Source organism: Agelaius phoeniceus, chromosome 2 (genome assembly GCF_051311805.1).
Source record: "Agelaius phoeniceus isolate bAgePho1 chromosome 2, bAgePho1.hap1, whole genome shotgun sequence".
In the NCBI taxonomy this organism is placed as follows: Eukaryota; Metazoa; Chordata; class Aves; order Passeriformes; family Icteridae; genus Agelaius; species Agelaius phoeniceus.
In genome coordinates, this window is record NC_135266.1 from 146,587 (window position 1) to 167,421 (window position 20,835).

General features: G+C 67.1%; 3 protein-coding genes across 6 annotated transcripts; 2 read left to right on the plus strand and 1 right to left on the minus strand.

Moving 5' to 3' along the window:
• Positions 1–110: 110 nt before the first annotated feature.
• Positions 111–1,143, minus strand: TIMM10B (translocase of inner mitochondrial membrane 10B). Its single transcript, XM_054651990.2, has 3 exons — positions 1,005–1,143; positions 653–748; positions 111–582 (listed from the first exon to the last, which is right to left on the minus strand). The coding sequence occupies exons 1-3, from the start codon at positions 1,041–1,043 to the stop codon at positions 376–378; spliced, it is 342 nt and encodes a 113-aa protein (XP_054507965.1). The 5' UTR covers positions 1,044–1,143; the 3' UTR covers positions 111–375.
• Positions 1,089–6,793, plus strand: ARFIP2 (ARF interacting protein 2). 3 transcript variants are annotated; one of them, XM_054651967.2, is made up of 9 exons: positions 1,176–1,224; positions 2,093–2,200; positions 2,291–2,399; positions 3,238–3,348; positions 3,833–3,948; positions 4,278–4,499; positions 4,820–4,977; positions 5,057–5,231; positions 5,569–6,793. In XM_054651967.2, the coding sequence occupies exons 2-9, from the start codon at positions 2,102–2,104 to the stop codon at positions 5,722–5,724; spliced, it is 1,146 nt and encodes a 381-aa protein (XP_054507942.1). In that variant the 5' UTR covers positions 1,176–1,224; positions 2,093–2,101; the 3' UTR covers positions 5,725–6,793. The 3 variants fall into 3 exon arrangements, with proteins under 3 accessions (XP_077048479.1, XP_054507942.1, XP_054507952.1); XM_077192364.1 differs by lacking the exon at positions 3,238–3,348 and having other exon boundaries at positions 1,089–1,224; XM_054651977.2 differs by lacking the exons at positions 1,176–1,224; positions 2,093–2,200; positions 3,238–3,348; positions 3,833–3,948 and having other exon boundaries at positions 2,294–2,387.
• A 2,185-nt stretch (positions 6,794–8,978) lies between these two features.
• Positions 8,979–18,868, plus strand: TRIM3 (tripartite motif containing 3). Of its 2 annotated transcripts, none has more exons than XM_077192303.1 (12): positions 8,979–9,135; positions 10,097–10,238; positions 12,042–12,276; positions 12,686–12,846; positions 13,106–13,286; positions 13,696–14,419; positions 14,582–14,685; positions 15,034–15,201; positions 15,284–15,452; positions 16,123–16,193; positions 16,281–16,421; positions 18,209–18,868. In XM_077192303.1, exons 2-12 carry the CDS (start codon positions 10,111–10,113, stop codon positions 18,359–18,361), a joined length of 2,235 nt encoding a protein of 744 aa, XP_077048418.1. In that variant the 5' UTR covers positions 8,979–9,135; positions 10,097–10,110; the 3' UTR covers positions 18,362–18,868. The 2 variants fall into 2 exon arrangements, with proteins under 2 accessions (XP_077048418.1, XP_077048424.1); XM_077192309.1 differs by lacking the exon at positions 8,979–9,135 and adding an exon at positions 9,267–9,376.
• Positions 18,869–20,835: the final 1,967 nt, after the last annotated feature.

The window sequence follows — 20,835 nt, forward strand, 5'->3', positions numbered from 1 at the left end:
TTTAGATGCAATTGCCCGCATTCCCTGTTGTGCCATGGGCTCCCCCCAGCACACACAACAGGGAACAGAGGCCAGGTTCTGGTGCCCTCCCCACGTGTCACACTAAGCCATTACTGTGAAGACGTTTTATTGGTACTCACAGTCTACTGCCCAGAAATCCACAACCACGAGGGCTAGGGGAGCCTTCCCCCTGTTCCTGTGCCCCCATCCCTGGTGCCCAGCACAGCCCAGCAGCTGCTCGGGGCTCCCGGGGCCCAGCGCAGGTGCTGCTCCGGCCTGGGGCTCCATGCAGCAGGGGTGCAGCCGCTGGCCGGTGCGAGGCCGGGCTGCCGCCAGTCGCGTCCGACAGCCGCGGGGAGCTGCGGCCAGCTGCTGCTACACGCCGGCAGCGGGAGCGCCTTCTGAGGGCTCCGCGGGGCCCGGCGCCGGCTCAGGGGAGGCCGGTGGTCCGGACGGCCCCGCGGGAGCCCCGTGCTCGGCGGCGCGGCGCTGCAGAAGCGCGGGCACCAGCCCCACGTAGGTGCCCATCAGGCGGTGGTTGGCGCGGACCAGCCTGGCGGCGCAGCTGTCCAGGCACGACTCCTGCGGGGGACAGGGGGTCAGGGGCGGCGGACACCCGGCCTGCGGGCCCCGGGCGCCGTGCCCCGCTCACCTCGCGGCCCGTGAGAAGCCGGTAGTTGAGGTTGCAGACGCAGTGGCGGAAGCAGAGCTCGGTCATGCGGTTGTAGACCAGCAGGAAGTCCCGCAGCTGGGGAACAGGCGCGGGTCACACCGGGCAGACCGGGCCGGGACCCCCGACACCCACCGCGTGTCCCGGCCTGTCCCCCGGCCAGCCCGAGACGCCCGGGTCCCTTCCAGGACTCCGCCGGTTCTCCAGAGAACCCGGCACCTCGAGATCCCAGGGCCGGAGCCCTCGGGACACACCGGGACACACCACCGCACCCGGGACCTCCCATGAAGGCCTCGCGGGACATGCCGCCCCCCGCCCCTGGCCCGAGGCTTACGCTGCGGAGCTGCTGCCGGTGCTCGGCCGCCGGGTCCATCCCGGACCCGGCCGGGCCCGGTCCCTCCGCACCCGCAGGACCACCCGGCGAACTCCCAGCACGTCACTTCCGCTCGGCTCAGCGATGACGCCACTTCCGGGCCCTTGACGCCACTTTCGGCGCGTCCGGGCCGAAGCGGAGCGGGAGCGGCGCGGGGGGGCCCGGCGGGGCCGGGGCGCAGGTGGGGCTGGGCAGGGGCCGGGCGGGGTGAGCGGCCGCGGGGCCGGTGGAGCCGGGCCGGGACAGCCCCGGGAGCGAGGCCGGGGCCGCCGCCGCCCGGGGCCGGTTCCGGCAGGAGCGGCCCCCGGGGGTTCCCTCGGAGGTCGGTCCCGTCCCAGGGCCTTGCCGTGCGTGGCTGCGGACGGCTCCGTTCCGACGCTGCCCCCGCCAGCGCCGGAGGCTGTGGGACTGCGGGGCCGTTCTCCGGCGAGGATGGCCCTGGGCGGTGGCGGCCTCTGCCCGCGGGGTTGGACCCTGGAGCCGGGTCGGGCGCTGTGCCTGCCGGGGAGGGGACAGGTCGCGGGTAACGGGCTCTCGGGAGCCCGCCCCGGGCCCCGCCTGCTCTGGAATGTGCCCGGACCGGTCCGAGCGCTGCGGGGCCCCCCCGCGCTCCTGTGTACGTGGCTCCGGGCGCCCTCCTGGCTGGGGCCGTGCTGGGCGCCGCCAGCGCCGCTGTCCGGGGCAGGGTCTGCGGGGATCCCCAGCGGGGTTTGTGAGCGGGAGCTCGGCGTGCGGCCCGAGGGGCGGGGGAGCCCGGCAGTCCTGGGCGCGATGGTGTGGGAGCCACGGTGGGGTCGGTGCCTCTGGGATGTGCCGCCCTGCGGGTCCGTTCCGGGAGCAGGGGTGTCCCGAGGGGCGGCCGGCCGGGCTGGGCAGCGGCTGCAGAAGGCCCTGCGCAGGGGGCAGCGGCTGCTCAGCGCCCGCGGCTGCCGATGCGGGCCCCTCCCTGCGCTGTAGCCTCCTGCTGTCCCAGCACGGCCCCGCGGGTGCTGCCGGTGCCCCGACCGGGCCGAGGTCCTGGTCCCAGTGCCACGTCCGTGTCCTTGCAGGCCCTGAGGATGTCGGACGGGATCCTGAGCAAGGCAGCCACCATGGAGATCCCCATAAGCAGCAACGGGGACACCAGCAGCCTGCCCGAGGACGATGGCCTGGAGCAGGTCCGGGGCTCGGGAAGCCCGGGGGTGTCTGGGGCTGTCCCAGGGCTGTGCTGTCTCTGCATCTCACCCACTGTGTCCTGTGCCCCCCAGGACCTGCAGCAGGTGATGGTGTCGGGACCCAACCTGAATGAGACCAGCATTGTGTCAGGCGGCTATGGGGGCACAGCCGAGGGCATCATCCCCACGGGCACCATCAAAGGTACTGGGGCTGCCTTGGGAGGGAGGGGGACCATCGTGGGACAGAAGGGCTCAGCTCCCCTCAGTGCCCCTGACTCATGACAAAGGGCTGTGCCACAGCCTAGCTGGGGTGTCACCTGGGGGGGCTGGGGGGGCTCAGGTTCTGTGCAGGGGCAGCATGTGGGGCTGTGTACTGAGGCTGAGCAGGGGCTGCTGTCCCAGCTCCACTCTCCCTGGGCTGGGTGCTCCCCTATCACAGGGTGGGATCTCTGCTGGGAATTTCCATCCCTGTGGGATTCTGAGTCCCTGCTGTGCCAGAGGGTCCCAGGTCTGTCCTGGTCCTTGTGTAGTGGGAGCTCTGGAGTGTGCTGGGGATGAGGCGGCAGGCAGGGGGCCCCGAGCCCACACCCTACTGACCCCTTCTTGCGGGGCCAGCTGCGCTCTGCACCCCGGGAGACCTGGCACCACTGTCCTTGTTCCATGCAGACCTCTCCCTGAGGGTGCCCCAGGGCTTGAGGAGGGTCCGTGTGGGCAGAGAGGGCGAGTGCACGTGTGTGTGCTTCCCTGGAGCACTGCTGCTGCTGGCCCTGTGTCCCTCTGTCCCCATGACACCAGGCCAGCCCAACCCTTGGGGTGCAGGGATTCCTGCCCAGGGGCAGTGGTGGGGGCAGTTCCTGGGCTGGGGGAGTCCATCTGTGTGGCTGTAGCCGTGTCTCTGGGTTCCAAGGCTCACCTGCTGCCGTCGCTCTCCCGCTGCCGCCCGCCCGCGCACTCGTCCCTGTCCCCTGCCCCCCGTCCCTTCTGCCCTGGCTACCCCACTGTCCCATGCCCTGTGCCCCCCCTCCCGCTCGGCCCCGCAGCCCCCCCGTTTCCAGGCTCTCTTGTCCACCCTCACCCCCCGCGAGGAGCGTCGGTGCCCCCCAGCGCGCCCGCTGCCCGCAGGATGGCCCGCCCGGCCGCGGCTCCCGCAGGTATGGCGCCCCCCGAGGGACACTGGTGAGAGCCCCCGTGGCGGCTGAGTCATGGCCAGAGCCTGCTGCTGCTCCTTGTGCTGGGACGGTGCTGAGAACAGCGCTGATGGGCCCAGGGGCTTAGAGGTGGCTCCTGGCCAGGGGGGCCCACTCTGCCCCTGAGCCCACCTGAGGCACTCCCAGTGCTGCTGGGCAGTGTTCCCCCTATGTCCAGCCTGGTGAGGATGGGGCAGGGCCTGGTGCAAGCAGAAATGGCTGGGCTGGGGTCTGTGCCCCTGTGTGGGACTCTCAGGGGGGCTGGCAGGAGCAGGGTCCTCAACACAATGCCTGCGAGCCAGTGCTGGGCATGTGCCCAGAGCTAGGCATGCTGCTGTGGAAACAGCAGCTCCAGGACATAGGGCTCTGGAGGCTGGGGCTGCCCGGTCCCCATGGCTGCTGCCCTCCTGGAGCTGGTGCCAGGTTCCCATCCCTGTCCCTGTGCCAGGCCCTGGGCTGCACCCACCGCCCCCTGGACCCCCAGCCGGTGGAGAGGAGGTCGTGCGTGGCATTGCTGTTGAGAAGTTTGACATTGTCAAGAAGTGGGGGATCAACACCTACAAGGTGAGGGGACACTGGTGGGCCTTCCTGCCTCACTCCCACAAGCAGCTGCTCTCAGAGGGGTTTTGGGCACTCACATGTACCTTGGCCCCTGTCTCCCCCTGCTGCAGTGCACCAAGCAGCTGCTCTCAGAGGGGTTTGGGGGACTCACGTGTGCTTTGGGCCCTGTCTCCCCTGTTGCAGTGCACCAGGCAGCTGCTCTCAGAGGGGTTTTGGGACTCACACATGCCTTGGGGCCCCATCTCCCCCTGCTGCAGTGCACCAAGCAGCTGCTCTCAGAGGGGTTTGGGGGACTCACACATGCTTTGGGGCCCCATCTCCCCCTGCTGCAGTGCACCAAGCAGCTGCTGTCGGAGCGGTTCGGCCGAGGGTCCCGCACGGTGGACCTGGAGCTGGAGACCCAGATCGAGCTGCTGCGGGAGACCAAGCGCAAGTACGAGAGCGTCCTGCACCTGGCACGGGCACTCACGGCCCACCTCTACAGCCTCGTGCAGACCCAGCACGCCCTGGGCGACGCCTTTGCTGACCTCAGCCAGAAATCCCCCGAGCTACAGGTGTGCCAGGGCTAGGGGGACACTGCAGTGAGGGCGGGGACACTGCAGTGAGGGCAGGGACACCTGGGCTGGGGGGAGCAGGGGTGGCTGGAGCTTGACCCTGGGGTTGTGGAGGTTAGGACTTGGGGAGTCACACTTGGGCACCAGGGCAGAAACACAATCTGCACAAGAGTGGATGTTGTGCTGCTGCTGGGCTGGGTGGTGCTGTGTCATGGTTGGCCTTGGTGGTCTCAGGGGGCTCTTCCCCCAGAATCCTTGATGGAGGGGAGTGGGGATGGGATCTGTGGCCCCTCACTGTGGCCCCATCCCTGTGTCCCCAGGAGGAGTTTGGGTACAACGCAGAGACACAGAAGCTGCTCTGCAAGAACGGGGAGACGCTGCTGGGCGCTGTCAACTTCTTTGTGTCCAGCATCAACACGCTGGTCAACAAGACCATGGAGGACACGCTCATGACAGTCAAGCAGTACGAGACAGCCAGGTGGGACAGGGGGCTCAGGAGGCTTGGGGCTCCTGGGCAGGCCTGGGGGCAGGCCTATGATGGCAGGGATGCTGTGCAGGTTGGAGTATGACGCATACCGCACGGACCTGGAGGAGCTGAGCATGGGCCCGCGCGACGCTGGCGCCGTCAGCCGCCTGGACGCCGCCCAGAGCCAGTTCCAGAGCCACAAGGACAAGTACGAGAAGCTGCGGGCAGACGTGGCCATCAAGCTCAAATTCTTGGAGGAGAACAAGGTGGGTGCAGGGATGGGAGGTGCAGGGTGGGGATGGGGACACAGGAATGGGAGATGCAAGACAGAGGTGAGGCATGCAGAGATGGGGCACATGAGGAGGGGGGATTTGGGGCAGGGATGGGGGGAAGTGCAGGGTTAGGAGGCACAGGGATGGTGGGGTCACTGCAGGGATTTGACAGCCACACTGGATTTGTCACTCAAGGACACGAATTGGGTGGAATGGGCAGTGCAGAGGGAGAGCAGTGGCACTCGGGGGGGTCTCAGAGGGCTTTCCAACCCCTTTTCTGTGCTGTTGGGGTGGGCTCATGCCCCCCCGGTCATGATCCCTCCCCTCCCAGATCAAGGTGATGCACAAGCAACTGCTGCTGTTCCACAATGCCATCTCTGCGTACTTTGCTGGGAACCAGCAGCAGCTTGAGCAGACCCTCAAGCAGTTCAACATCAAGCTCAAGACCCCCGGCGCCGAGAAGCCCTCCTGGCTGGAGGAGCAGTGAGCCCCCGTGCCCCCCCGGATGGAGGAGCACACATGGACCTCAGTTGTGGCCGGGGGCTCGTGGGGGCCACAGCCCAGGCCTGTCTTGGATGGGGGGGGGCCCCCAGGTGTGGGGAGCTGCCAGAGGGCTGGGTCCCCCCTCATCCCACAGCCCCTCCTCAGGGCAGGGTGCAGCAGCTCCTCGGCACAGACCCCACACAGCAGACAGCTGGAGCCCCCCTGCCCCTGACACTCCCAAGGGGGCTGGCTGAACTGCTGCCCCCAGACACCCCACTCACCCTGGGGTGAGCCAGGACCTTCCACTGTCCCCCCTCTGCCTCCCCGGGGCAGGATGAGGGTGCACCCCTCCCAGGCCCACTGCCACTTCCCCCCAGGGAGCCCCCTGCCCTGTGGCACAGTGGAGCTGGGTGGGGGCAGCACCGGCACAGCCAGGCCCCCCTGTATTGAGGAGGGGCTGTGGGGCTGCACCTGGCACTCAGGGGGCTCCTGCTCTGCCTGCCAGTGCTAGGGACACCCCAGCCCCCTCCAGGCCATTCACAGGTTTTTCCAGCCTGGCTGCTCATGCACTCCTGATTCACAGGGGGCTGCACCCCCAAAGACCCCCCTGCTTCCCCAACCGGGGCTGTGGCACCCTGGGCTGGGCTGATGAGGGGTCCCTGTGCCCTGCTGCTCGTGGCAGGGGGAGTCGCTGGCCAGGCATAGGTCCCCTGGAACCCTGGGAGAGGACAGGGGGCTCCAAGCAGGGACCAAAGGTCAGTGGAGGCACAGGGGGTGCACGCGTATCCATGCGTGTCCGTGTGCGGGCACACGCGTGTCCCCGGACTGGGCACCTGTGCTGCACACGGGGGCTGGGGTCCCGGCCAGGGCCCACCCCCACCCCATGAGGGGCCCCCCGCTACCCCCGCACTTGGGCACTTTCTCCTGAGACAAAACTGTTGGTTTTTCTTGCTCATTAATTTAACTCATAATTTAATGTCGGGATCCGACTTCCCCCTGCCCCGCCCTGGTGACGGTCTGACCCCCCAAGCCCCTGACTTCTGTAAAACCCCAATAAATGGTACAGATCAGTGTGTGCTGAGCCACAGCGGGACAAGGAGGGGCTGCAGCTGCAGGCTGCGGCTGCCAGGGTGGGTGGGAGATGGGGGCATGAGCCCCACAACAGTGAGGACCCTGATGGACCCCTAGGGCAAGGGGGACTGGCTGCTACTTCTGGGGTCCCAGGCTTGGAAGGGGAATGAGCTGGAGCACGGGAGAGATGGCTCTGGGGGTGAGAGAGGGGCTTGGGGGGATCCTGCTTCCCCTCCGGCAAGGGGAGCCACCCCTTGCTCCAGCCCCGTGGCACCAGCATGAACCAGGACCAGGTGGGAGTCAATGGGGACAGGATGGGGGGCACCACATGGGGAGGCTGGGTGGGATCGGCCTGGGGTTCCTGGCACCATCACCACTGTCCCACTGGTGTCACTGAGAGCTCGGGAGTCCCACAGGATGGATTCCCCTTCCCCAGGCCAGGCACTGGGGCTGGTGCCATCTGGTGCCCTCCTCCATTGCCCTTCAACCTATTCCTACTCTAGGAATTGGATTTGTCCAATTTCTGCTCCCCTGGGGCTCCTGGACACCCCCCAGGACACTCACTGGCCCCTGGGACACTGCCTTCAGAAGATTCCCAGCCCTCCTGAACCTTCCTCCTGGACACCCTCTCCCTCTGCCCCCTGGAACACTGAAGCCCTCCCATGGGGTCCTGCCACTCCCCAGACATGGATGTGAGCAATCCCTGGCCATGCTGAGCTGCTGGGCTCGGGTGGGTGTCTGCCCCCAAGGGATGAGAGCTGTTCCAGGTGCCTGCTCTGTGCCCCCAGGCCCATCCTCCAGGTCCTGTGGGATACTGGGGAAGGACCCGGGATCTCTGTGGGGAGGAAGAGCTGATGGAGGTGAGGATGGAGGTCCTTGGTGGAGGGGAGCCCCCGTGCTGCTCCCGTGCTGCAGGTGTCCCAGCAGCTGATCCCCACCGTGCTGCAGGTGGGACACGCGAAGCCTCAGCCCCCACTGCTGTGTCTGGGGGTGCTGGCTGTGAGTGGGGGGTCCTGGGGGTGGGTCCCGTGTTCCAGGGCAGGTCATCCCCATCACCCTCATCATCATCATCCCTGCTCCTGGGGCACCGTGATGGCTGCACAACCAGGTCTGGCCTGGCTGCGGAACCCTCCAGACACTGAGGCCAAAGTGGAGGGGCAGGGAACCATGCTGGGGCCCCCCATGTGGATTTGGACAGATTTACTGGGGGGCTGGTTCATGGCAGAGCCCTGGCTCCATCCTGGAGCTGATGGGTCTCCCTGATAGGTCCCCAAATGTGCTGGGCTGGGTCAGCACCTTCCTGTCCCTGTGGCCATCATCCCCCCATGGCCCAGTCCAGCAGTGACCTGGCTGGGGATAGGGGCACCTCCTCTGTACCTCTGGAGCTCCAGCTCTGCCAGGATGCCCTGTCCAAGACCTGCCTCACCCAAAGGAGGCAGCCGGGAGCTGCTGGAATTCCCGGGAAGCTGCAGCAGGTGGGCTCGATGCCACGTCCTGAACAGGGTGGGGGGGGGCACCAGCTGATGGGGGGGATGGTGATGAGGGGGGTCCCACGTGGAGGAGGAGCTGTGGCAGCTGGCAGGTGGGAAGAAGCGTGGGCTTCCTAAAAACTGAGGGGCTGGGGTGGGCCTACTGTGCTCTGGTTTTAGTCCTATCCCCCCCTTTATAAACCCCTTTGTACCCGGCCTGTACCTCCTTTATACCACCCCTCTATAACCGCTATGTTACACCTCTTTTTACCTGTGCATCCCCCTCGCCGCCCTTTATACCCACCTGTTCGCCTTGACCTTCCCTTTATTCCCCCTTTTATATTCTTCCTACTTCCCAATTTATTCCACCCGTCACCCCACGCTCGGTAACCCCCCGCCGCGCCATGCCCCCACCCACCAGTGTGGGCCCACATTCCCCAGCCCTGCTCCCCCTCCAATTTGGGGTCAGCCCCCCCAGATTCGAGGTCGGGATGTGGTTGCCGTGGCAACAGCCGGGTACCCCTGGATGCGCGGAGCCCCCCCCAGCTGCAGAGCCACAGCCCAGGGCGAGACCACTGCCGCTGGAGGGGGGGCCGAGGGGTCACTTTGCGCACTTTCCCGCCGCACCCTCCCCACGAGCCCCCCAGCCGGGGGCGGCAGCGCGTCCTGCGGCGGCGCCTCGGCACCGCGCGTGGGGTGTCCTCGGGGGCGGGTTCCGTGGGACTGGGAGGCGGTGGCGCGTCCCGCCTCCCCCTGCGGAGCGCGGTTGGTGCCGCCCGGCCCGGCCGCCTCCCTGTCGCATCCCGGGCCGGGGCCGAGGATGCGCCGTGGGGTCCCGCGGCGCGCGCGGGAGCGAGGAGGGGGCTGCGGGGGGGGTGAGTGCGGGGGTGAGCGGGGGCGGCCCCGGCACCGGGCACCGGGCGGGGGGGGGGCACCGCGGGGAGGGGTGTGAGGGGCGGGGGGGGGGGGCGGGATGGCCGCGGGCAGCGCCCCCCGGGCCCCGCGGGCCGTGGGACCCCCGGGCCCCGCCGTGCCCCGGTGCCGCGGGGGGGGCGGTGCCGCACAATGGCGGCCGGGGCGGGGCCGCGGCCTGGAGCGCGGAGCCGCCGCAGCGCCGTGAGCGGGGCCGGGGCTGGGGCGGGGGACAGCGGCGGTGGGCACGGGGCTGCGGGGTCAGTGCGGCGGCGGGGACAGGGGGGTGAGGGGTGTCGCACGGGACCGGGGCTGGGCTCGGTGCCGGGGGGCTCAGGAGGCGGCGGCGGCGGCGGTGGGGTGTGCCCCTGGGGCGGGAGGGCGCTGCTGTGGGTGCCCTGTGGCGATTCCTCACCATGGATGGTGCCATGGGGCCAAGGAGAGGGGCTGTGGGGTCAGTGCGTTCCGAGGGGCAGGAGGGGCAGGGCAGTGCCGGGGACACGGTGCTGTGTGAGGCTGTGGGGGCCATGGGCACGGTGGGGTCAGGGGGCGTCCCCGTGTGTGCCCCACAAGGTGTCTGTGGGGCCAGGGACTGCGGGATGCCTTGGGGTGGGTGCCCCGGGGTGCTGAGCCCTCATGCCACGGGGTGAGTGTCTGTTATGCCCTTCTGTGGGGCTGTGGGGTGAGTAGGGGGCTGCGGAGCACGGTGGGTTCAGTGGTGGGCTGCAGGGTGCCATGCAGTGCCTCCCCAGCATTTAAATTCCCCCCACTCTCGGGCTGAGGGTCTGCCATGACCCACCCCGAGCCTGTGGGGCGGGTGGACGCTGTGTGGCGCCGTGGTTGGGGCTGGGAGCGGCCGTGGGGTGCCGGCAGCGCCGTGGGGTGCTGCAGGGTGCGTGCCCCTCACTGTGGTGTGCCCGCCAGGCTGAGGAGCCACCATGGCCCGCCATGAGCCCGCCAGCCCGGTGGTGCGGCAGATTGACCAGCAGTTCCTGATCTGCAGCATCTGCCTCGACCGCTACTGCAACCCCAAGGTGCTGCCCTGCCTGCACACCTTCTGCGAGAGGTGGGACCTCCCGAACCCACCTGAGCCCCCTGCATCCTCCCAAACCCCATCCCTGCCTGCACGCTTTCTGTGAGAAATGGGACCTCCTGAGCCCCCCCTGAACCCCTCCTGAGCCCCCCCTGCACCCCCTGAACCCAATCCCTGCCTGCACACCTCCTGTGAGAGGTGGGACCCCTCATTACACTTCCTCCCTGCCCCCCACTGCACCCCCGGTGTACCCTCTGTGCCTGGCACCCACTCTCCATCCCCACTGTGTCTCTGGGCACCCCTACACCCCTCCTGTGCCCTCTGCACCCCACCAGCATCCATCCCCAGCACATCCCCACCGTGCCCTGGGCCCCCTGCACCCCCTGAGCCCTGACTGCAGCCCTGCCACTGCCACCCTCCAAATGCACTCCCCATGTCCTTACTGCCCCCCTGCACCCCCAACTGCTCTGCCCCTCCAGCACCTATCCCTCTGCCCCCCAGTGCACCCAGCCCCCTCTGCCTTGCTGCACCCCCTGTGTCCCTGAGCCTGCACCCCAGCACTACTGGCTGCACCCCCATGTGCCCCACTGCACCCCCTAAACCCTCAGTGTGAGCAGAACCCCCCTGAGCCCCACTGGTGTGAGCCAGGCCCTCCTGCACTCCCTGCCCTCCCAATGAGAGATGGAGTCAGGCCTCCTGTGCCGCCAGAGGTGGGGACTGGGACCCCCCTGCATCCATGGCGCACAGTGGGGCTGGGACCCCCTGCCCTCCACACCCCTCTTCTCTGGGAGGGCTGCACAGCCCCTGAGACCCCTGAGTGTGGGTGCTGGGGGCACCCTGGCTGGGTCCCCAAGTGGGGGGATCTTGTTGCTGATGTCCCCCTCTCTCTGTGCTCCCAGAGCCCTCTGGTCCTACTCCATCCATCCATCCATCCATCCATCCATCCATCCATCCATCCATCCATCCATCCATCCATCATCTCCCCAGGGGCACTGGCACTGCTACCCCTTGTCCATCCTGTCCATTTGTCTGACTGCCCGCTCCCCTGCCACTCCCCCACCTGGTGTGACACCACACAGCCCTCCAGTCTGTCTGTCCATCTGTGTCTCCCATCCTCATGTGACACTGTGCAGCCCCCCCATGTGACTGTCCGTCTGTCCTCCTCCTGCACCCCAGTGTGACACTGCAGCCCTGCCATCTTGTCCATCTGTCCCCTGGTTTGTCTGTCCCTCCCACCCTGTTCTCACCCCCAGGTGCTCCACCACGCAGCCCCCATGTCTGTGTGTCCATCTCTCCCCCTTCTCTCTGCCTGCACCCCAACCCTTTGGGTCTGTCTCGCTGCCCCCCTCTCCCTGTGTTCCTCATTGCCCTGTCTGTCCATCCTGCTGCTCCTGTCCCACTGTCAGTGTGTTCAGCCCCCCTGTCCATCCATCTGTCCCCAGGCCTATCCACGTGCCCTTGTCCTGCACCCTGACCCTTGTGTTCATCTGTCCATCCCACTCTCTCTACCTGCCCCCAACCCTAGGTGGCACGTTCACCCTTCTGTCCCCCCATCAACCTGTCCGTCCGTTCCCCTGTCTCCCTGTCCATCCGTCTGTCCCTTCATCCCCCTGTTCTGCCCCCACAGCCATGCCCCATCCCCCACCCCAGCAGGCCCTGTCCCCCCACCCATCCCCTCATCTGTCCCCCTGTTGTCCCTATATCTGGACCCACGTGCCCCCTGTGCCCCCACTCCTGTCCCTGCCCCTTCATGTCCTGGCCCAGTCTGTCCCTGCCATGCCCGTGTGACCCCTGACCCCCGTGACCCCTGTGACCCCCTGACCCCTGTGACCCCAGGTGTCTGCAGAACTACATTCCGGCCCAGAGCCTGTCCCTGTCGTGCCCCGTGTGCCGCCAGACCTCGATCCTGCCCGAGCGGGGTGTCCCGGCGCTGCCCAACAACTTCTTCATCACCAACCTGATGGAGGTGCTGCAGCGGGACCCCGACCCCCGCGGGGCCCCCCCTGCGCCCCTGCCCCCCCTGGGCGCCGCCACCGGGCAGCCGCTCTGCTGCCCCAACCACGAGGGAAAGGTGGGGCCAGGCGCTGGCCAGGGGCTGGGGGGCTGTGCTGGGGGCTCGAGGGGGCTGGGGGGGCTGCAGGGACCTGGGGGGCTGCAGGTGTCTGGGGGGCCTGGGGAGGTCCCAAGGGCTGATGTGACTCAGGGGCACTGGGGACCTGCAGGAGCTGGAAAGGCTCTAGGAGGGCTGGGATCTGGGGAAGGAAGGCTAAGGAGGTCTGTGAGGATGTGGAAGGTCTGTGAGGGTCAAGGGGGCTCGGGGGGGCTGCAGGCCTTGGAGAAAGGGTCCAGAGAGGGTCTGGGGAGGCTGCAGTGGTCCCGGGAGTGTGGGGGAGGCTGTGTGGGCTCAGGAGGTGATTTGGGGCAGGCTGCAGGGTCCTTGGGCTGAGGTGTGGGGCAGCAGGTGAGCGCAGGTGTGGCAGGTGATGGAGTTCTACTGCGAGCCCTGCGAGACGGCCATGTGCCGGGAGTGCACGGAGGGGGAGCGGCGGGAGCACCGGGACCACCGCACCGTGCCGCTGCGCGACGTACTGGAGCAGCACAAGGCAGCCCTGCAGCACCAGCTGGACGCCGTGCGTGCCAGGTACGGGGGCAGGGGGTGCTGGGGGTCCCAGGGCCCCACTCCCTCTGGGATCAGTGCCGGCTTGATGCCACCCACACACGGTACAGAGGGAGGAGAGGCTGAGGGTGTCGTGGGTACTGTGGGGTTTGAGGGTTCAGGGAGTGCCCGTGTCCTCTTTCTGCAGAGTACCACAGCTGGATGAGGGTGCTGTGGGGGATTTCAGGGTTCAGGTGGGGTTGGTGGGGGTTTGGGACTTCAGGGGGTCCCTGTGTCTCCCCAGGCTCCCGCAGCTGGCGGCAGCTGTGGGGCTGGTAGCCGAGATCAGCCGGCAGCTGGGGCAGCGCCGGGCTGAGGCTGAGGCGGAGATCGGGAGCAGCTTCGAGGAGCTGGAGGCAGCGCTGCGGCAGCGGCGGGAGGTGCTGCTGCGCGACCTGGAGGCCACCTGTGCTGCTAAGCAGCAGGTAACACACCAGGGGCTCTGTGCCCTTCACCAGCCCTTCCTGGGAGGGTGTGTGGGTACCCCAGCCATGCCCCACTGCTGGTGGCCCAGCCGGTGCAACAGTTGGGGTCCCAGTGCGGCACCAGCACTGGGGTTGTGGCCATGGCTGCGGTGCAGGTGGGGGAGCATGCGGAGCCTTGGTTAGGGGTGCTGGGTGTGGGGGTCCCACACGGACACCACAGAGACGTGCCATCCCCACAGGATGCGCGGAGGGGCGGCTGGAGGTCCTGGCAGGGCCAGGATGTGGCTCAGGTGTGGGTGTTGGCACCGGGGTCCCACCTGGTGCCACAGGTGATGTCCTGTGGTTCAAGTGTGGGTGTTGCACTGGGGTCCCACCTGGTGCCACAGGTGATGATGTCCTGGTCGCGCAGGTGCTGGAGGCGCAGCTGGAGGTGCTGCGGCAGGGCCAGGAGAGCATCCTGAGCAGCTGCGCGTTCACGGAGCAGGCGCTGCACCACGGCTCGGCCACGGAGGTGCTGCTGGTGCAGAAGCAGATGGGCGAGCGGCTGCGGGAGCTGGCGGCGCGGCCCTTCCCCGAGCACCCGCACGAGAACGCGCAGCTCGAGTTCCACGCCGAGCCCGAGGGGCTGCGCCGCTCCATCCAGAACCTGGGCGCGCTGCTGACCACCAGCGCCACGGCGCACACCACGGTGGCCACGGGCGAGGGGCTGCGCCAGGCTGTGGTGGGGCAGCCCTGCTCACTCAGCGTCACCACCAAGGACAAGGACGGGGCGCTGGTGCGCAGCGGCGGCGCCCGCCTGCGCTTCGCCGTGACGGGCCCCGACGGCGCCGCGGCCGAGGCCGAGGTGCAGGACAACCGCAACGGCACCTACGAGCTGGTGTACACCCCGCGCAATGAGGGCGACTTCGTGCTGTCCATCCTGCTCTACGGGCAGCCCGTGCGCGGCTCCCCGTTCCGCGCGCGCGCCCTGCGCCCCAGCGACGTGCCCCCGTCCCCCGAGGAGGCCAAGCGCCGCGTCAAGTCCCCGGGCGGGGGGCACGTGCGGCAGAAGGCCCTGCGCCGCCCCGCCAGCATGTACGGCAGCGCCAAGCGCAAGGAGAACCCCATCGAGGACGAGCTCATCTTTCGCGTCGGTGAGTGGGGGGCAGGGGGGTGTCTTGGGATGGTGGGGGCTCCCCAGGGCTCCTCATGGCTCTCTGGGGTGGTGGTGGAGGGCCCCAGGGCATGGCAGGGGTTTACCGGGGTGGTGAGTGGTCTCCCGGGGCCCCATGTGCCCCCCTGACTGGTGCCTGCAGGCAGCCGTGGCCGGGAGAAGGGCGAGTTCACCAACCTGCAGGGGATCTCCACATCCAGCGCCGGCCGCATCGTTGTGGCTGACAGCAACAACCAGTGCGTGCAGGTATGAACACCCTTGGGACCTCCAAACCCCCCCAGGACCCCCACTGACTCTTGTTGCCCCCCACTGACCCCGACAGCAACAATCAGTGCATGCAGGTATGGACCCCTGGGACCCCCGCTGACCCCCCCCGGGTAACCCTGAACCCCCATGACCCCACTGACCCCATCAGCAGTAACCAATGTGTGCAGGTACAGTACCCTCCCTGGATCCCTGAAGTGTCCCAGACCCGCACTGACTCCCCCTGCTCCCCCCTGGCCCCCACAGTGGTTCTCCAATGGGGGGCAGTTCTGGCTGCATTTCAGGGTGGGGGGTGTTGCCCTGGTTCCCCTGACCCTGCTGCCCTCGCAGGTGTTCAGTAACGAGGGGCAGTTCCGGCTGCGTTTCGGGGTGCGGGGCCGTTCCCCAGGGCAGCTCCAGCGCCCCACAGGGGTCTCAGTGGACACCAATGGTGACATCATCGTGGCCGACTACGACAACCGCTGGGTCAGCGTGTTCTCACCTGAGGGCAAGTTCAAGGTGAGGCAAAGCAGGGCTCTGAGGGGGAGCCATGAGCTGGGGGTCCATGGCAGCTCCCAGCCTCACTGCCTGTCCCCCCCAGACAAAGCTGGGTGCGGGGCGGCTGATGGGCCCCAAGGGCGTCGCTGTGGACAAAAACGGGCACATCATCGTGGTGGACAACAAGGCTTGCTGCGTCTTCATCTTCCAGCCCAACGGCAAGCTGGTGGCACGGTTTGGCTCCCGCGGCACCGCTGAGCGCCAGTTCGCAGGTACCTGCCCTGGGACCCCCCAGCTGGGAGCCCAGGGCAGGCAGGACCGTGTGCCCCATATTGCTGGGGCAGCTGGTGGCACTGGGACCCCAAGAATGGCCTGAGCCTGGGGCACAGGTCCAGGCTGCAGTTCTAGACTTGCTTTCTGGATCCAGCTCTGGGCTGTGGGTTCAGGTTCTGGGCTCAGGACTTATTCTGAGCTCTGGTTTGAGTTCTGGGGCTGGACAGGGAGCCAGGATCTGGTTCTAGGTCCAGCACCAGGTTCAGGGCGCTGGGGTGATGATCCAGTTCCAGGTTCTATCTCTGGGCTCTGGTTCAGGACTGAGATCCCAGGCTCTGAGTTCAGGGTTTGGTTCTGGGTTGGGTCTGGGTTCTGAGCCTGTGTGTCCTAGACTGGGGCACTGGGTTTAGTTCTGGATACAGATTGTGGGTCTGGGTTCTGGGTTCAGTTCTGGGTTGGGGCCCTGGGCTCAGGTTCTGGCAGTGGCTCCATCCTGGGGGCTCTGAGTTCTGGGCTCTGTCCATGCCTCAGGGCTCTGGGTCCATTCTGATCCTGCCATAGAATGGGGCCAGGGCTGAAACTCCGCCATTCCCCTCAGGGCCGAGCCCCCCGGTCCTGGGGATGAGTTCCCTGTGCCCCTCTTGGCCTGAGCCCCCTTTGTCTCCTCAGGACCCCATTTTGTGGCTGTCAACAACAAGAATGAGATCGTGGTGACAGACTTCCACAACCACTCTGTGAAGGTGAGTGCAGGCACAGGCAGGTGCTGAGAGCCCCCTGGTGCTCTGACGGCGGGCTGGGGGCTGCAGTGACCCCCCTGTGCCCACCAGGTGTACAATGCCGAGGGTGAGTTCCTGTTCAAGTTCGGCTCGCACGGCGAGGGCAACGGGCAGTTCAACGCACCCACGGGGGTGGCTGTGGACAGCAACGGCAACATCATCGTGGCTGACTGGGGCAACAGCCGCATCCAGGTACCACACCTGTGCCCACAGGGACGCCTGTGCTGGCACGGACACACGGACAGCTGTGCCCGCACGGACACACAGACAGCTGTGCCTGCATGGACACACGGACACCTGTGCCCGCACGGACACACGGACATACACACACACACACCTGTGCCTGCATGGACACACGGGCACCTGTGCCTGCATGGACACACGGACACCTGTGCCTGCATGGACACATGGACTCCTGTGCCCGCATGGACACACGGACTCCTGTGCCTGCATGGACACACGGGCACCTGTGCCTGCATGGACACACGGACACCTGTGCCTGCATGGACACATGGACTCCTGTGCCCGCATGGACACACGGACTCCTGTGCCTGCATGGACACATGGACTCCTGTGCTGGCACGGACACACGGACACCTGTGCCTGCATGGACACACGGACACCTGTGCCTGCATGGACACATGGACTCCTGTGCCCGCACGGACACACGGACACCTGTGCCTGCACGGACACACACACCTGTGCCCGCACGGACACACACACCTGTGCCCGCACAGACGCCTGTGCTGGCACGGACACACGGACACCTGTGCCCGCACGGACACACGGACACCTGTGCCTGCACGGACACACACGCCTGTGCCCGCACGGACACACACACCTGTGCCCGCACAGACGCCTGTGCTGGCACGGACACACGGACACCTGTGCCCGCACGGACACACGGACACCTGTGCCTGCACGGACACACACACCTGTGCCCGCACGGTCGCCTGTGCTGGCACAGACACACGAACGGCTGTGCCCGCACGGACACACGGACATACACACACACACACACACCTGTGCCTGCACAGACGCCTGTGCTGGCATGGACACACAGACACCTGTGCCTGCATGGACACACAGCTGTGCCTGCATGGACACACGGACACCTGTGCCTGCACAGACACACGGACACCTGTGCCTGCATGGACGCACAGACAGCTGTGCCTGCATGGACACACGGACACCTGTGCCCTCACAGACACACGGACATACACACACACACACACACACCTGTGCCTGCACGGACACATGGACACCTGTGCTGGCACGGACACACGGACACCTGTGCCTGCATGGACACACACACCTGTGCCCACATGGACACCTGTACTGGCACAGACACACAGACACCTGTGCCTGCACAGACACACAGAATCCTGTGCCTGCCCAGACACCTGTGCCTGCATGCCTGCACACCTGTGCCTGCACTGACACCTGTACCTGCAGACCTGTACCTGCACACATCCCCCCAGTGCAGCCCAAGGGGGCTCAGCACTGCCCCCTCCCCATCCCACGTGTGTGCTGAGGGCACCTGCAGGGAACCAGGACACAACTGTGTTTGAGTGAGAGAGACTGGAGAGGATCTTGGGTCAGTGGGGAAGAGTCTGTGCAGGGTCTGCAGTCAGATGGGAGGGGTCAGACAAATGGGAGCAGCAGAGGAGGGTCTCTGGTCAACTGGGAATGGTCCGTGGGGGCCCAGGGGCAACTGGGAAGAACTGGGAAGAGTTTTGCACCAAGAGCAACTGGGATGGACTGGGAAGGGGTCTGGGGTCATCTGGGAACAACTGGGAGCGTCTTGGGTTAACTGGAATAGACCCAGGGGGGGATCTTGACCACGTGCCCCCACAGGGAGTGCATCCTGCAGGTCTGGGGGCTGTCAGGGCTGGGTGTCCCTGGGCCCTGGGGCCATTGGGGGTCCCTGGGGCTGGGTGTCCCTGGGCCGTGGGGCACAGCACTGTGCACTCCTGCAGGTGTTTGACAGTGCGGGCTCGTTCCTGTCCTACATCAACACGGCGGCTGACCCGCTGTACGGCCCGCAGGGGCTGGCCCTCACCTCCGATGGCCACGTGGTCGTGGCTGACTCGGGCAACCACTGCTTCAAGGCCTATCGCTACCTGCAGTGACGGCCAGGGCACCGGGCACGGCACCGGGCACGGCAGCAGGAGCCTGCAGCTGCACCGGGGGCACGGCTGCCCCGCGGCCTTGCCTGCCCCCCAAGCGCCATCCTGGCTTCATGTGCACTTTATCCCAGGGGGCAGCCGGGCCTGGGGGGGTGAGGATGGGTCCCGTGGGGTGGGGGCTGCCTGGGGGTCACGGTCTGGCCCCTCACCCACGGCAGGGCCAGCATCCCACTGCCCCTGCTGACAGGGTTCCCGAGGTGTGGGGGGACTGAGGGGCAGGGGGAGCCGCTGGAAGGGCTTGTGGGGGGCTGGGGGTGGCCAGTCCAGAGCCCCACGCCCCTTGAGGGCTGCCCCCCAGCTCCCAGCTCCCCTCCCCAGCTGTGGGGTGACTGTGTGTGCCTGCTGCCCCACTGCACTGCTGCTCCACAGCTCTGGGGGGCTCCAGGGGCTGTGGGGCAGCTGCCGCACGCTGACAAAACTGTATGTACAAAATAAAGTATTCTGGAAGTACCCCGGCCCGTGCTGCCCCGTAGCCCTGGCTGTCCTTCACACACCCTGCCCTGCAGCCCCCGTGGCCTGTGGGCCCCCCCAGCTGCACTGGACAGCCCCAGACAGTGCCAGGCCAGCAGAGACAGGAGCCGTGCCTGGATCTCAGTGGCACCGTGGGCGCCTGCCTGGCCTGGGCGTTCTGCCAGCACTGACCCATCTGCAGGGACAGGGACACACTGGGAGTGGGGACAGGGTTAGACTGGTCTGTATTGGGTCAGAGTGGTCTGTGCTGGCAGCAGGGTTTGGGCTGGACTGGTCTGTATTTATACTGGGTCAGACTGGGCTGTACTGGCATGGAGACTGGGTCAGACTGGGCTGTACTAGGAGTAGGAACTGGTCCATACTGGTCCGTGTACCCAGGAGAAAGTGGTCAGTGACCTGCTGAGCTGCTCAGACCCCAGTGGACCCCCGGGGATACCACAGGGGCTGTGGAGGGGTCACGGGGCTGCTCCACCCGGTCCTCACCGACTCTGGCCATCCCTGGGGGATCCTGGATGGCAGCAGAGCTCACCAGACCCTGCTCATCACCCCCACCAGCCCCAGGGGTGTCTGTGACCCTGTTCCCAAGCAGGGCTGGAGGGAGGATCCAGGGAAGTCCCTGTTCCTGGTCCTGATGCTGGGAAGCTCCCAGAACAGATCACCTGTGGGTCCCACAGCATGGGCAGGACAGCCAGGGGATCAGATCCAGCTGGGGGCTGGGAAAGGCAGGTCCTGCTGGGACAGGGTGACCTGTGGGACAGGTGTGGGTGTGCCTGCCTGAAGCTCAGCAAAGCCTTTGGCACCATCTCTGTCTCCCTGGCATCCCACGGAGCACCTGCAGCCTGGCTGGGACAGGTGCTCCTTGTTGGGAGCACCTGGCTGAGGGCCAGCCCCAGGGAGGGGTGGGAATGGGGCCACACTGGGGGCCAGGCACTGCTGGACTCCCCAGGGCTCAGTGCTGGGGCGGTGCTGTCCCAGAGCTGTCAGTGACCTGGATGGAGCGTGGAGTCCATGGACCACACACGGCTGGTTGGAATGTGGCTCTGCCGAGGGCAGGAAGGATCCCAGAGGGGTCTGGCCAGGCTGGACTAACGAGCCAAGGCCAGCGGTGTGAGGGTCAACAAGGGCAAGTGCTGGGGCTTCTGCTCGGGTCACCAAAACCCCTGCAACACCCCAGGCTGGGCAGAGGGGCAGGGGGCTGCAAACGGCCCTGGGGGTGCTGGATGTGAGCCCAGGTGTGCCCAGATGGGCAAGAGGCTGATGGCACCTGGTCTGTGCCAGCCCCAGAGTCGGCACAGACCCAGTGTGGGCATAGCCCCAGGGCAGGGATTGTCCCCCATGGCAGGGATTGTCCCCTGTGCTGGCACTGTGTGACACCTCGAGGGCTGTGTCCAGTTCTGGTCCTGCAGGAGAGCCCTGGAGGGGCTGGAGCATGTCCACGGCAGGGAATGGAGCTGGGAAGGGGCTGGACAATCCCTGAGGGAGCTGGGAAGGGGCTGAGCCTGGAGCAAAGGAGGCTCAGGGGGGACCTTTCCAGGAAACAAGTGACAGGACAAGAGGAAACGGCCACAAGCGGTGCTTGGGGAGGTTCAGGTTGGACATCAGGAGGAATTTCTTCATGGAAAGGGCTGCCCCGTGCTGGAAGGGGCTGTCCAGGGAGGTCTGGAGTGCCCATCCCACGTCCAAGGAAAAGCAGGAGGTGGCACTCGGAGCTCTGGGCTGGAGACAAGGTGGGGATCAGTCACAGGCTGGACTCAGCCTTGGCGGTCTCACCAAACGGAGTGGCTGCGATCCTGTGCGGGATCAGACCGGTCCCCACACCCCGTGTCACCGTCGCTGCTCCTGGCCGGACCCCCGGTGCTGCCCCTCCGGGGCTGGTAAGAGCCGGGAGCCTCCCGGTCCAGCCGGGGTTGGGGGGTTCCGGGGGCACAGCAGCCGCAGGGAGTCCC